The following is a 13,578-nucleotide window of genomic DNA, read 5'->3' as shown; positions in this document are numbered from 1 at the left end:
GAGGCGGACAGGATGAAAGCAAATTAAATAAACTGAATCTACCAGAGCTGTAAGCATTAAGTCGGTTTTCACTACATTTCAGGACAGAGAAAAATGTAATTACTCGAATAGAAGTTAACAAAAGCACTATATTAAAGTTATTTATTGTCAATCAGTTACTCTGGTTATATTTTTTCCAGTGGAAGGTCAATTTTAATTTAATAATCGATATTTAAAGTGAATTTTGAAGAAAAAGAGCCTTTCAGCTCCGTGGTCAGTTTGATATGGCGTAAAGCAATCCATCATCAATATTTCACCTGATATTTTGTCTAAAAATATATTTGTAACACGAAAAAACTATATCCTTTGCAAATATAATTTACAACACCACTCATGGTATGGAACGTTATAAGGATTCGCTTTCATTTGCCGTATTTGGTTGCATAAAATCAAATGCTATGGCAAGTATAATCTTGTTATCTTGGCACAAAGTTTTCATTTCTTGCACACATATATGAAATTTACGATTTCTACCGCCAACATTAAGTAAGAAATCCGGCACTGAAAGGCAGCAAGTCATTGACAACGATTTCTTCCTCCGACCTTGCTACACATAGCAGTGTTTTCTATCATAAAGAGAAGAATGACTTAATTCTTGCTTATGCCGTTCTAAGGCCCTTGGTTCAATACTTGAGAATACTGAATGTTTAAAAACACTTTAACTTATTCCTTTTCACCTCCGGTCGATTCAATTATACAGTCTATTTGTATGTTGTAGAAAGAGACTTGTCTTGAAAATATTGTGAAATACAGTACTATCTATCCTTACTTTCACAGACATGTGGGATGTAAGGCTTGTTCTTCTTCAGTCTCGTTTTAGTTATTTTGTACTAGAATTGAGCAAGATGTATGTGGTGGTTCCTGTAATCTAATATAGAATTATTTTTTTTTTTGAAATCTTGTTAAAATGCACCATCTTCGATTTCTTTTCATTCCTCGTTCTGACTTTAATGTTTTCAATTTGAATACTTTTATGTAAATTTACGCCTATTATGTGGAATGGATCGTTCAAAAATTGCCTTTCACATCGCGAAACTCATTCGTTAATAATAAACAAAGCCATTATTATACAGGCCATGAAGACCCTTGGAGGAGTGGAGGGTAAAGGCTTCTGTCAACCTTAACCTCGTCGCTAAGTGGGATAGAATGGTTAGCCGCATGCCTAAAAGGCTATATTAATCTGGTACCAAATTTTAGTGTAGGCTAAGTAATACTCAAGCCCATGTGCCACTACAAACGTGAAAATCATATTCCCTGAATTGTTCTACTTTCTGTCGGATAATCTTCTGGATGAGCAGAGTACGAGTTATCGGCCACGGCAAGGGAGCTCCTATTTATTAATAAAATACAAAAAAATAATCAAAATGCGTGTTCTTTGTTTAGGATCTGAGCCGTAATTCAACACTACACTTTCAAAAAGAAGTGACCCATATCACTGCCAGGATTAATACATCATAACACTGTAATGGATAATGACTGACTGAACCAATTTACTGGCCAACAGCACTGAGTATGCGGCGTCGTATGTCAGGTAGAGAGTACGACAAACAGCCGATGGAACTGTATTTTCCCCTTAATGAAGTTGATTACTATCATAATTATAGGTAACTGTGAGGGTAGTTACCAAAATACTGATACTTACCATGTAGTCTATGGCAAGACCTGCAGAAAAGAACACAAATATTTAGAAGAATATGTATTTTATTTTATAAAAAAACATTGTCATTTTTTTCAACGACACAGGATAAAGAATAATAAGATTTATTTAAAAAAATAAAATCATAACTATTAATTGTATCAATCAAACGTTCTTGACGTCGTTTTCCGTGGTTTCCCACTTCTTCTCTACGCAAATGCAGGGATGGTACCTAACTTAAAGCCACGGCCGCTCGCTTCCCTCTTCCTTGTCCAGCACTTCCAAACTTCCCATCCCCCCACAAGGCCCGCGTTCAACATAGGGGAGACCGCCTGCGCCAGGTACTGGCCTTCCTTCCCAGTTGTATCCCACCGACCCAAAAATGACACTGTTCAGTACGCTGTGGTGGGAATCGAACCTCCCTCTACTCAGTTGACCTCCCGAGTCTGAGCGGACCCCGTTCCAGTCCTCGTACCACTGTTCAAATTTCATGGCAGAGTCGGGAATCGAATCCGGGCCTCCAGGGGTGGAAACTAATCACACTAACCATTGCACGACAGAGGCGGACTTAATAATAAAACTCAAAAAATGAACTATTCAGTACCAGAGTTTTAAGATTTCAGCTGGTCCACTGAAAATAAATATACACATTTATTTTCAAATTACTATACCATACTTATACGCGAAAATAATTATACAGGAAGTAGTTTTCCCCGTATAAACTAATTAATCTATTGCATGGCAGTTACAGAAGAACCGAGATATTTATTTCTCACCAACAATTTAGCTTCCCGGATATCCTCACTATTTTGATGGATGAATATTGACAGTTTCCTTTTTACAACCAATAACGATGGGGTATATCATGAAAGAGAACCAATAATAGATACAACGCGGAAAAGGGGAATTGCCCGTTCTTGTCATATATTCAGAGTACCACAAACCCGACTAGTGAAGCAGTTATTTATTTACTTCTGGAAAAATAATACAAAGAACACTTGGTTCACACGGATCATGAATGATTTAGAACAATTAAATTCATCAGTGCTCCAAATTGAAGGCAGAGAAGAAAATAGGATTCTAAGGAATAAACATTTACGATTCAAACTCATAACATTTGAACGAAGGAAGTACACCATTACTGACAACCAAAGGGCAGCCAGGTCCGACAGGATGAAGAAGCTTTGAGATCAGAAGAAGCTGAAAAGCTGACTCTATTGAATACTATTAGACTTTAATGTATATGACTGACTAAAGTGCTCCAATGGGGGCGTAAACTATGTAAAAATAGTCGATAGGGTTGGGCTAAGAAACACTTGATTGCCCTGACACTGTCTGCGGAAGGGGTACTCTTCAATAGAAATACGTCACGGAGTACTAAGTTAAGCATGATTTCTTCACAGTTGATACATTGTATTATTAAATAACTATGGTAGAATCAATTCGCTATTAGAAAATTTTGGGTGTGAAACTACTAACATGTGATTCACTCCAAATAATTGTCATAAGAGGATTGCTACGTGACGGAACGTACCTGAATTTTCGTGTTGCAAATAAAGTGGCTCCACGTTGAAGGTGCGATGAAGTGAGCCACTGTTCTTCACCCTGTAACAGTTCAAATTCTTAGAAAACAAGTTGTAACAACACGATATAGCCTAAATTCCAGGACACATTCCGTACACCTAGAAAAAGAAAATACGTCACATTCACATCAGCGTATCCGGGATTCACTGCAGCGGCTAGGTGATGCAGGAATTGATGCTAACGAAGGGCATTTTGGACATTTCATATGTTTAAAAAAAGAGTTTCATGCGGTAAGTTGGTGTAAGTTCTTGCAATTTCCTCGTTAACGACCGGCACGCTTTTGAAGCCTAGCTGGCGGGTATATTTACATTCCTTGTCCGCGGAATGCCAGGATTTCCCCAACTCGTTGTCAACTCTCCGTTTTAACTACTTACCCTCTGATAGCGAGCAGCGAGACTGGACGGGACTGCATGCAGCTGTGCAACACTGGAGACCTGACAAGCGAGCCGGCTCCAGGACCGGTGCGATTTTGAAATACTCCACTTGGACTGTCACTGACAAAGCAAGCACGCTATTGGTCAAGAGCCATCTGTTATTGGTCACAACAGAGGCGTATGTTGACCGTCATAAATCTAGTTACTGTCAGGGGGTGGTACTGCTTAACGTCTGAGTCGCCGATCATAAACGAGGAAATTCAGAGAATTATACGTTCTGTTGCTGTGTGTTTCCCATGATTAATGTACTGTGTAGAGTTGTAAAAATCGAGTTCTAACATGGAACTAAAGCGTTTCCAGACCCATGCCCATTTAACATATTTTCTTCTTCTATGCGTGATAAATGCGTCCTGAAAGTTTGCTCATAACTTACTGTTACATCCTGAGCATAAAAAGCAAGTGTTGGAAGAAGCATATCATATTATGTCGAAACAATTTGGTTTAACTATACCTAGAATCCTTCCCACTTCGAGGTAGTAAAACCCAATATTCGTTGATATAGTTCACAGAACTACATATCCGGCTCCCTTGCGCAATATTAGCATTGGCCATGGAGAACAATGGACAGTTTAATTTCGTGATTCGTTTTCTGTTTCTGAAGAGGAATAGTTCGCACATTCTGAATTCACGTTCTTCTTAACGACGAAAGTTAAAAGTTTCCTGCGATCATTTTGTAAACACCTGCCTGAAGTAAAGAAAATAAGTGTTGCCAATATAGTTATTTTGTAGTTACCTATAGCAGCCGATTTTTCTGTGCAAGTGAGACATTTTTGTTTCGAACTCTTGGCTCCCTAAGTTTTCCTTAAAGGAAGAAAATCCAAACTATGAAATGTCTATGATATTCTCATGTTATCTGATTCCACAAAGGGCCTGGAAAAAATGCTGAATGTTACGGACAGTCGTGGAAGAGGAATATAAAATGAACATAAATCGATCTCAAACGAAAGTAATGCTGGATTTATCAGATTAGGATGTCCCTAAAGGAAATAGATCAATCTAGTCCGTAGATTAACCAACGATGGTAGAATTGATGAGGGCATGAAATGTAGACTACCCCAAACGAGTATGGTCCTTCTTGGAAACGAAAGTTGCTCATTTCAGGCATAAAAATGTGCAGATAGAAATATTGCTCAAGGCTTTTGTACTGAGAAAAAGGGGAAGGGAAATACTGAATTGCAACAATCCAGAAGAATGTTGATGGTGATGTGAGTAGACAGAACTACAAATGAAGGATACTCAATCAAATTTTTGATGATGCTGATGGTGATTCTTGTTGTTTAAAGGGACCTAACATCTAGGTCATCGGCCCCTATCCAATTTTTAAGAGGAGAAGAATGCATAGGAGAAATTTGACCAGGAGAAGTAATATATTTTGATACATTTTAAGGCACCCAGAACTTGTCCAGTTGATTTATGGGGGAAGCATAGGGGTACGAATGGTGGGGGTGATCAAGACATGAATATAATAAACAGATCGTAGTAGACATAAGAAGTAAAAGGTAAGTTTTGATGTTGATAGGATGCCATGGAGCGCTGCATCTAACCAATCTATGGACTGGTCGTATTCAGTCACATTCCCGTGATTTTGTTCCAATTCGGTCAAGTACGAGTAATTTTCTTTCTTTCTCTTTTAACGCCCTTACGGAGAGATACGTCTTGTTTTAATAACATTGAGATATCCTTCATTTATTATAACCAAATAAGATTGTCCTTTCCATTATACGGCCATTGATATGCGCATTAGCAACTAACCAGTTTTATTTGAGCCAACATTGTGATATTCTCTTATGTAAATGATATAGTTTTTTGAATGTATATTTTACTCTGATCCATTGTGGGACTACCAATAGACAGTGGCATTTTAAGTCACCCCTATTTGACACAAGTGCAGTTTTGAATGCAGCTCCACCGAAATTACTTACAAATTTCGTTAATCTTGTTATCTACTGGTTTTTATTCTGGAATCCCAAATCCACTTGACCATTATCAAGTGTCTAATGTTTGGACTGTTCAAAGTGTACATTAGTGTATTTTATGTCTTTGTATTTGTAGTTTTAACTCAGGATGTTTAACCCCAGTTTTTTTTATAATGACACTATATCCTTATAATTCAAATTTGTATGATGGATACCTGAGGATGGCCGCTTTGTAGGTTGAAACTGGTACTGTCTGAAAATAAAACTATGTATTGACTAGGTGGAGAATAAACTAAAATTTGTAAAAAAGTAAGTCATATCCATCAATACGGGCCTAACTATGAAATCTATTTCTTATCCATGTTCATTTACCACCCTCAGCCTCCTTATACCAGGTGTATGCATAAGTCTTTTCCGGTTTCAATAAGGGATGGCGCCAGCGAACAGTACGCAGTGTATGAATTTGACACATACAGCAGTTTGTTCGTCTGACATTAACCTACCAACACACACAACATGAGTCCGCCAAACACTAGCGTCTGTGTTGTATCGTTCAGTGATCATGTCGACGTTTGTGCCTGAAAAAGAACATTTGCGGCACGCATTGCTTTTCTTATTTAATCAAAAGAAAATGGCTGTGGAAAGTCATCGTTTGCTGGTAGAAACATATGGCTAACACGCTCCATCGATGAGAACATGTGAGACATGGTTTCGTCAATTTAAACGTGGTGATTTCAATGTGAAAGACAGTGCGCGCTCTGGTAGACCACAAAAGTGCGAAGACGAGCAAGCCCGGTGAAACCGTTAATGCACAACGCTATCGCCAACAAATGATTAATTTAAATCACGCATTGATCGAAAGACGACCGGAATGGGCCAGAAGACATGGCAAAGTGATTTTGTTCCACGACAATGCGCCGTCTCACTCAACAAAACCGGTGAAAGACACCTTGGATGGGGCATCCTTCCGCACCCGCCGTACTACCCCGATCTGGCGCCATCTATCGCCTCTTCGCATAAATGGGGCACGAGCTCGCAGAACAGCACTTCAGGAATTTCAAAGAAGTTGGAAAATGGCTCGACGGATTGTTTGCCGCAAAAGACAAGCAGCTTTTCTGGCATGGTATTCATAACTACCTAAAAGATGTGCGAAATGTGTGGCGGCCGATGGCCAATATTAAAAAAAAACAAAAAATGAATTTCCCTTGAAAATCTCGTGTTTTCTTTACCACAGAAAGGGGAAAAACGTAGGCATACACCTGGTAACAAACAAATTGAACGAAACGGGACGTTGATGATGATAATTGTTGTGTTCAGGAGTCAAACAACAATGCCATTACGCCTATAACCCAATAGTGAAATACCAAGCATTTTACTAACAACAGAGATAACAGTTTCACTACTCACCACATGGCGGTGCAGTCAAAGTGAACCATCATCCATTTAGAAGGATTGAAGGCAATGGAGTCAGCATAGTGAATCCCATTGAGCCATACGCGGAACTCGGGGCAAATGAAGGCTGTGCCTGCATAGGCTGCATCAACATGTAGCCACAGTTGCTCTTCCTGACCTGTGAACATGGAATTATTACACATTTATGTTTAAAATAGGCCCATGAAAAATGGAGCCCACGCCGAGAAGGTAAAGGAATTATCGGTTCACCCGGAAGGACGTGGGTTTGATTTGCCATGTTTACTGGTTCCAGTGTATGGGACTCACACTAGGATTGTTTGACACCAGAACTGGTAAAAGGTCCATAGAGAATCAGCACGATTTGTTCTGGGTGATTTCCAACAAAAAAGTAGTGTCATGGAAATTATACAAACTTTGGGCTGCGAAAACTTGGGATTAAGGAAACGATCTGCTCGATTAAGCAGTATGTTTCGAGCTATAAGTGGAGAAATGGTGTGACATGGCATTAGTAGATGTATAAGCTAAAGAGGGGATTGAAGTCTAAGAAAGATAACTATATGAAGATAAACTTACAATTCAAGAGGACAAATTGGCATAAGTATTCTTTTATAGGAAAGGGAGTTAGGGATTGGAGTAATTTACCAAAGAAGGCGTTCGATAAATTTCCAAATACTTTGAAATTATTGAGACCTCTGAAGGCCTCAAGTTCTTCGGTTCCATCCCAGCCAAAATCAGCTCTCAACTTGGGAACTGGTAACAAGACGGAGGGTTAGTCCTAGTTGAGTCTATTACTGTTTCGATTTACTTGTGACATACTCTTCACTTCCATCTTTCTTGTTTGATCTCCGTTAGCTGTCTCTCAAAGATTAGAAGGTCTTGGAAGTTAAAATTATACATGCAGATAGCACCCTATCCATAAGGTTACAAGTATTGTGATGAGAGAGGAAAACCCTCTCGTGTGTGCTTCTACAATTGTAGGGGGCTAACCCTGGTTACCCTCTTCAATTGAAGATCCTCTTCGTGGTGAGGGGGACTAGTAGCTCCTTTCTTGCGATGCCGAATGGAGCCCCTTTGGGTAACCGTTCGGTATACAAGGAGGAGGAAGCCGAAGCACCGCCCAACGCTAAGGTGTAAGGCGACCCGTGCCGATGGGGTGCATGGCACATGGGAGATGTGTCTTGAACGGAGCCTTCGAGATACTTGGCGCCCTCTCGAAGTAAGTAGCCTTACCCAGGTACGCGGGGCTCTGCCTGGGCGGACATATATTTCCCTAGCTACTCGTGGGATTTGAATGAGTACGGTAGCCAGCCATAAACCGGAGAGCTCTTCTGGGGCCTCCGAGAGAAACATTACAACAACAACCGAAGGGGACTCTGCGGAGATACCCTCGGATAGTTCATCTTCGACAGTTAGAGGGCTCACTCAAGAGGTGGGCAATCTACAGGTCCAGAAGAAGAAGAAGAAACAGCGCTCTGGCGCTGAGAAGAGGAGATATAAGAAGGCCTTAAAGGCCCGGGAGCAGGTCAAAGAGGGCTTAACTCCGGGAGCTGAAGGGCCTTCTAATACCACGACAGTAACAACTGGGGGGGGGGAATCCAATGGGCACAAGAGGCGGGACCCTGAAAAGGGCTCTGCTTCTAGGGCACAGAGGACCCCACCCACCAAGATGCCAGCGGGGAAACGACTTCTGTCGGGGGCAACCCCAGAAGAAGACTTGCAGACCCGCAAAAAACCTAAGGTAGAATATGCTAGGATAGCTAAAGCTGGGATCAGGATGGCCATAGTACCTGTAGGATATCCTGAGCAGCAGCTAACCGAGAAACAGGTGGAAGCTGTGGAAGAGGCTATCACCAATCTGATAGATGAGCTTCCGGAGCAGGGGCCCATTAAGCCTCAGTTCCTGGATTGCTATCTGTCGAGAGGTGCGGCCGTCATTATAGCAGAAAACGACGATACTGTAGCTTGGCTTTCCAGTCTTGTTACAGGTATACAACCGTGGGAAGGAGCCAGGCTCACAATTGTGGGCATGGATAAACTTCTTTCCTACAAGAGAGTCATGGTCTGGATACCAGGACAACCAAAGGACAATAATATCCTTTTGGGAAGAATGGCACGCCAGAACCATGGCTTAAATCCCACCAGCTGGAGGGTCTACGACCGCAAGGAGGAGAAGAGAGGTGTCCGACTTGTGGTCAGCATGGACTCCAGAGACGTGGAGAAAGTGGTGGGGAAGATGATCTTCTGCGGGGTGCATGTGGCTACCTTCACCTTGGTGGAGGGAAAGCGTGACAAGCAGAGGACCAACCCCACCACAGACAATACTGAGACTAACAGGGGCGAAGAGCGGGAGCCCGGACAGGAACCTGGGCCAGCCAAGCCTCAAGACACATCGCGGGAAACGGAGCAGCACGTTCCGGAGACCGCATAAGGTAAAGTATTGCATGAAGGTAAGAATGATTACTTTCATACAAGCAAATATACAACATTGTATAGCGGCCTCTAGGGTACTTATTAGAAGTATCCAGAAGGGCAGGTTTTCGGTCGCCCTGATACAAGAACCCTGGCTCAGACAGGGGCATATCATGGGACTAAAATGTGCAGGTTTCACTTTATTCAGTGGAATAGCAGAGTAGAAGCCTAGAGCATGTATATTAGTTAAAGATCACAACGCCTGGGCTATACCAGGCTTCATTACTAGAGACCTGGTAGCAGTCCTAGTGAGATATAAAGAGGACGGACAGCCAAAAGACTTGGTTGTCTGCTCTGCATATTTCCCAGGAGACTCTGAATCTCCACCCCCGCCGGAGGAGTTTAAGAGACTGGTGATATACTGTAGGAAACAAGGATTAAACCTCATAGTAGGATGCGACGTCAATGCTCATCACAGCATTTGGGGAAGTAAATATACAAACCGAAGGGGAGAGCACCTCATGTACAACTGATCTTGAGATCATGAATATTGGTGATACTCCTACCTTCATTAATAATAGGAGTGAGGGGATCATAGATCTTACCCTGGGTTCCATGGGAATCATACAGGAATTTAAAGACTGGAAGGTTTCTTTGGAGCCTTCCTTGTCAGATCATAGACACATTGTGTTTTATATAGAGGGCTCCCTCGAGGTCCCGTCTTATAGAAACCCTAGACGAACCGATTGGACGTCTTTTAGGGAGGATGTAAGGAGGGGACTGGAGGGAGGACCCTCAAATATAATTAAAAATAAAGAGGAGCTGGAGCTCAGTGTGAGTTTTCTCACACGGACACTGGTTATCTCTTATGAATTAAACTGCCCTATTGTTAAGGCAAAAAGAGTAACAGGAAGTTTGAAGTGGAATAGTTATCTTGAACACCTGAGGAGAAATACACGACGGCTCTGGAATAAATACAGGGAACTTCAGGATCAAGAAAGCCTAGATTCTTACAAAGAATCACAAAGAAGGTACAAGTCAGAAGTCAAAAAGTCTTCTAGGAAATCTTGGAGACAGTTTTGTGACTCCATTGAAAGTCAACATGAAGCGGCAAGGCTTCATAAAATTTTAACCTTGGATAGAAGGGCAAGGCTGGGCTCACTGGAGTCTCCTTCGGGTGGATATACATCCACAGAGGGGGAGACCCTGAACTTACTGCTTGATGCCCACTTTCCAGGTTCAGTAGTCACGAATAGTGAGGTAGAATCGAGCGGATCCTTCAGACCCGATAAAAGTGGCTGGAAGGAAGCCGCAGAGATTGTTACCCCAAGAAGGGTCAAGTGGGCATTAGAATCCTTTGCCCCTTACAAAAGCCCAGGGGTGGATGGGATCTTCCCGGCACTTCTTCAATAAGCGGGGGGGGGGGGGGGGGAGAGGGTCCTCATACCATACCTGGTCAGAATATTTAGAGCCTGTCTCACTATGGGGTACGTGTACTCCTTGTGGCGTCAGGCGAAGGTGGTGTATATACCTAAACCCGGAAGGTCTTCATATACTAGACCTAAGGATTATAGACCCATTAGTCTAACGTCTTTTCTACTTAAGACCTTGGAAAGACTGGTGGATAGACACATCAGGGAGAAAGTATTAAGTGACTTTCCCCTGCATTCTCATCAACATGCATATCAACCAGGGAAGTCGGTTGAGACGGCACTACACCAGCTAGTTTCTAGGCTGGGGAGTGCCTTGGATCAGCAACAACTTGCTATGGTTGTATTCCTAGATATAGAAGGGGCCTTTAATTATACATCTTTGGGCTCCATAGACCGTAGTCTAGAGAGAAGAGGAGTGAGCAGTATGCTCATAAAATGGATTATGGCCCCACTGCAGGGCCGTCAAATTCTGTTTACCCTCAACGCTGTAATGTTGAGAGCTAATATAGATAGGGGGTGTCCACAGGGAGGAGTATTATCACCAACATTATGGTGTCTGGTAGTGGATGAACTACTTACCAGGTTAAATGTTGGAGGAATATACGCCCAAGGCTATGCAGACGACATAAGCCTGATGGCGGTAGGAAATTTCCCCAGCACGGTTTCCGAGCTCGTACAGAGCTCTCTACGTAGGGTGGAAAGATGGTGCCACGAGACAGACTTGTCGGTTAACCCCGATAAGACAGAGCTCGTGGTATTTACCAAGAGGAGGAGGCTAGACGGACTGTCAGAGCCTTTCCTATTTGGGAAAAAACTACCTAAGACAACCTCAGTTAAGTACCTAGGGGTAATCCTTGAGGCAAGACTGAGCTGGAAGAAACATATAGATTATAAGGTGGATAAGGATCGCAAGGTTATGTGGGCCTGTCGCAGGGCCGTCAGGAAGACTTGGGGCCTAAGACCTAAGGTGGTCCAATGGCTCTATATCTCTATTGTACGGCCCACGAACACCTATGCATCTTTAGTCTGGTGGCCAGGTTCGGAGAATAAAACTGTGACCACCAAGTTAAACAGTGTCCAAAGACTTGCGTGTCTAGGAATAACAGGGGCACTGGATACTACACCATTATGTGCAATGGAGGCCATCCTAGGTTTTCCCCCCTTACATTTATATGTTAAGGCAATAGCGGGAATGAGTGCCTATCGCCTCTGGTCACTCGGAGGATGGTCCTTCAAAAACCCGAATAGAGGTCATGCCTCTATTCTTACAAGGCTTCACCAGACTTGCCCTATAACAATGATGATTGGGGATCTGATGAAGCCTAGCTTTAATTTGGATTATAAATTTACAGTCGTGATACCCACAAGGGAGGAGTGTGCCGCGGATGCTGGGGCCCGTCTTAAGTCTGGGGGCTGTACATGGTACACAGATGGCTCGCGGACGGAGACGGGCACAGGCGCCGGGGTCTGGGGGCCTAAGACAAGGCTCTCCCTTCCTATGGGTAAATATGCTACTGTTTTCCAGGCTGAAGTATACGCAATACTAGCCTGTGCTGTATATATATGGAATATGCCTGGACACAGAAGACACATCACTATTTGTAGTGATAGCCAGGCAGCACTAAAAGCACTTTGTGCAGTTAAAACAACATCAAAACTGGTATGGGAATGCCAAAGGATGTTAGATCAGCTGTGTGAATTTAGCTCAGTTACCCTATTATGGGTCCCTGGGCACACAGGTATCAGTGGAAATGAAGAAGCTGACAAACTAGCGAAACAAGGCTCAAAAGGTTCTTTCACAGGACCAGAGCCTTTCCTGGGAGTGTCACTCCGAAGCGTGAGACTGGTAATATCCCAATGGACAAACCAGTGTCACTTAGATATTTGGAAGAGGTTAACTATAGCAAGGCAGGTACGTGAACTTATCAAAGGGCCTAGCCAAAGTTATAAAAAGGTCCTAATGAATTTGAATAGGACCAGAATGAGAATGGTAGTTGGACTGTTAACAGGCCACAATACCTTACAGAGACACCTACACATCATGAAAATCACTCAGGATCCGATGTGTAGAAGATGCGGTAAGGAGGAAGAGACCTCCGCGCATGTGGTATGTCAGTGCGAGGCTCTTGCTAGCACTAGACATCGATACCTTGGCTTACATTTTGTGAGCCTGGAAGACATCAGAAATGCCAATATCCGGACACTGGTATCCTTTATAGGAGTACTAGGGCTGGACTAGGCAAACCTGTTTAAGGGGCACAAAGGGTCTTCATAGACCTACGTGTGGAGCTCTGCGAAGACAGGGCTCACCCATTTCTTATCTATCTATCTATCTGAGAGAGGAAAAGAGAACTGGATTTTAACTATATAAGAGTATTATTTTTTTAAATTATTATCTGATCCACGCCTCAAGTTTCCATAGACAGAATTTCTAAGAACCGTACATGCACAAACTAGATACAAATATCCTCGGATATTATTAGTTTTGTTGTCAAGATAATTTTCTAAAACCAGAATTCATTTTGAGGTTATTCCAGAAACACACCCGAAGCTATCCTTAATTTTTGTTTTCCTTCCAAATCTCTACTTTCAACATACCATAGGTATATTGTGTAGGCCTACATTTTACAGTATTTGAAGCCGATGTTGCGAGTGTGCTTAATATGAAATCTTAATGCATGTACCTGTGCTGTCACATAATACAACTACTTTTA

The 13,578-nt window shown here is 42.4% G+C and overlaps 1 protein-coding gene across 1 annotated transcript in view; it reads right to left on the bottom strand.

Annotated features, from left to right (window-relative positions):
• Nucleotides 1-13,578, bottom strand: part of Hdc (histidine decarboxylase) — a 110,754-nt gene that overhangs the window by 31,355 nt on the left and 65,821 nt on the right. Inside the window, exons 8-10 of the mRNA XM_067148166.2 lie at nucleotides 7,017-7,179; nucleotides 3,210-3,280; nucleotides 1,682-1,701 (exon numbers count right to left, since the gene is read on the bottom strand). Coding sequence (XP_067004267.2) covers nucleotides 1,682-1,701; nucleotides 3,210-3,280; nucleotides 7,017-7,179 — 254 coding nt within the window. The remainder of the gene's footprint in view (nucleotides 1-1,681; nucleotides 1,702-3,209; nucleotides 3,281-7,016; nucleotides 7,180-13,578) is intronic.

The sequence above is a fragment of the Anabrus simplex genome, chromosome 5 (assembly GCF_040414725.1).
Source record: "Anabrus simplex isolate iqAnaSimp1 chromosome 5, ASM4041472v1, whole genome shotgun sequence".
Lineage (NCBI taxonomy): Eukaryota > Metazoa > Arthropoda > Insecta > Orthoptera > Tettigoniidae > Anabrus > Anabrus simplex.
The sequence above is the reverse complement of the archived record's forward strand: the minus strand, read 5'-3'. Positions and strand labels throughout refer to the sequence as shown.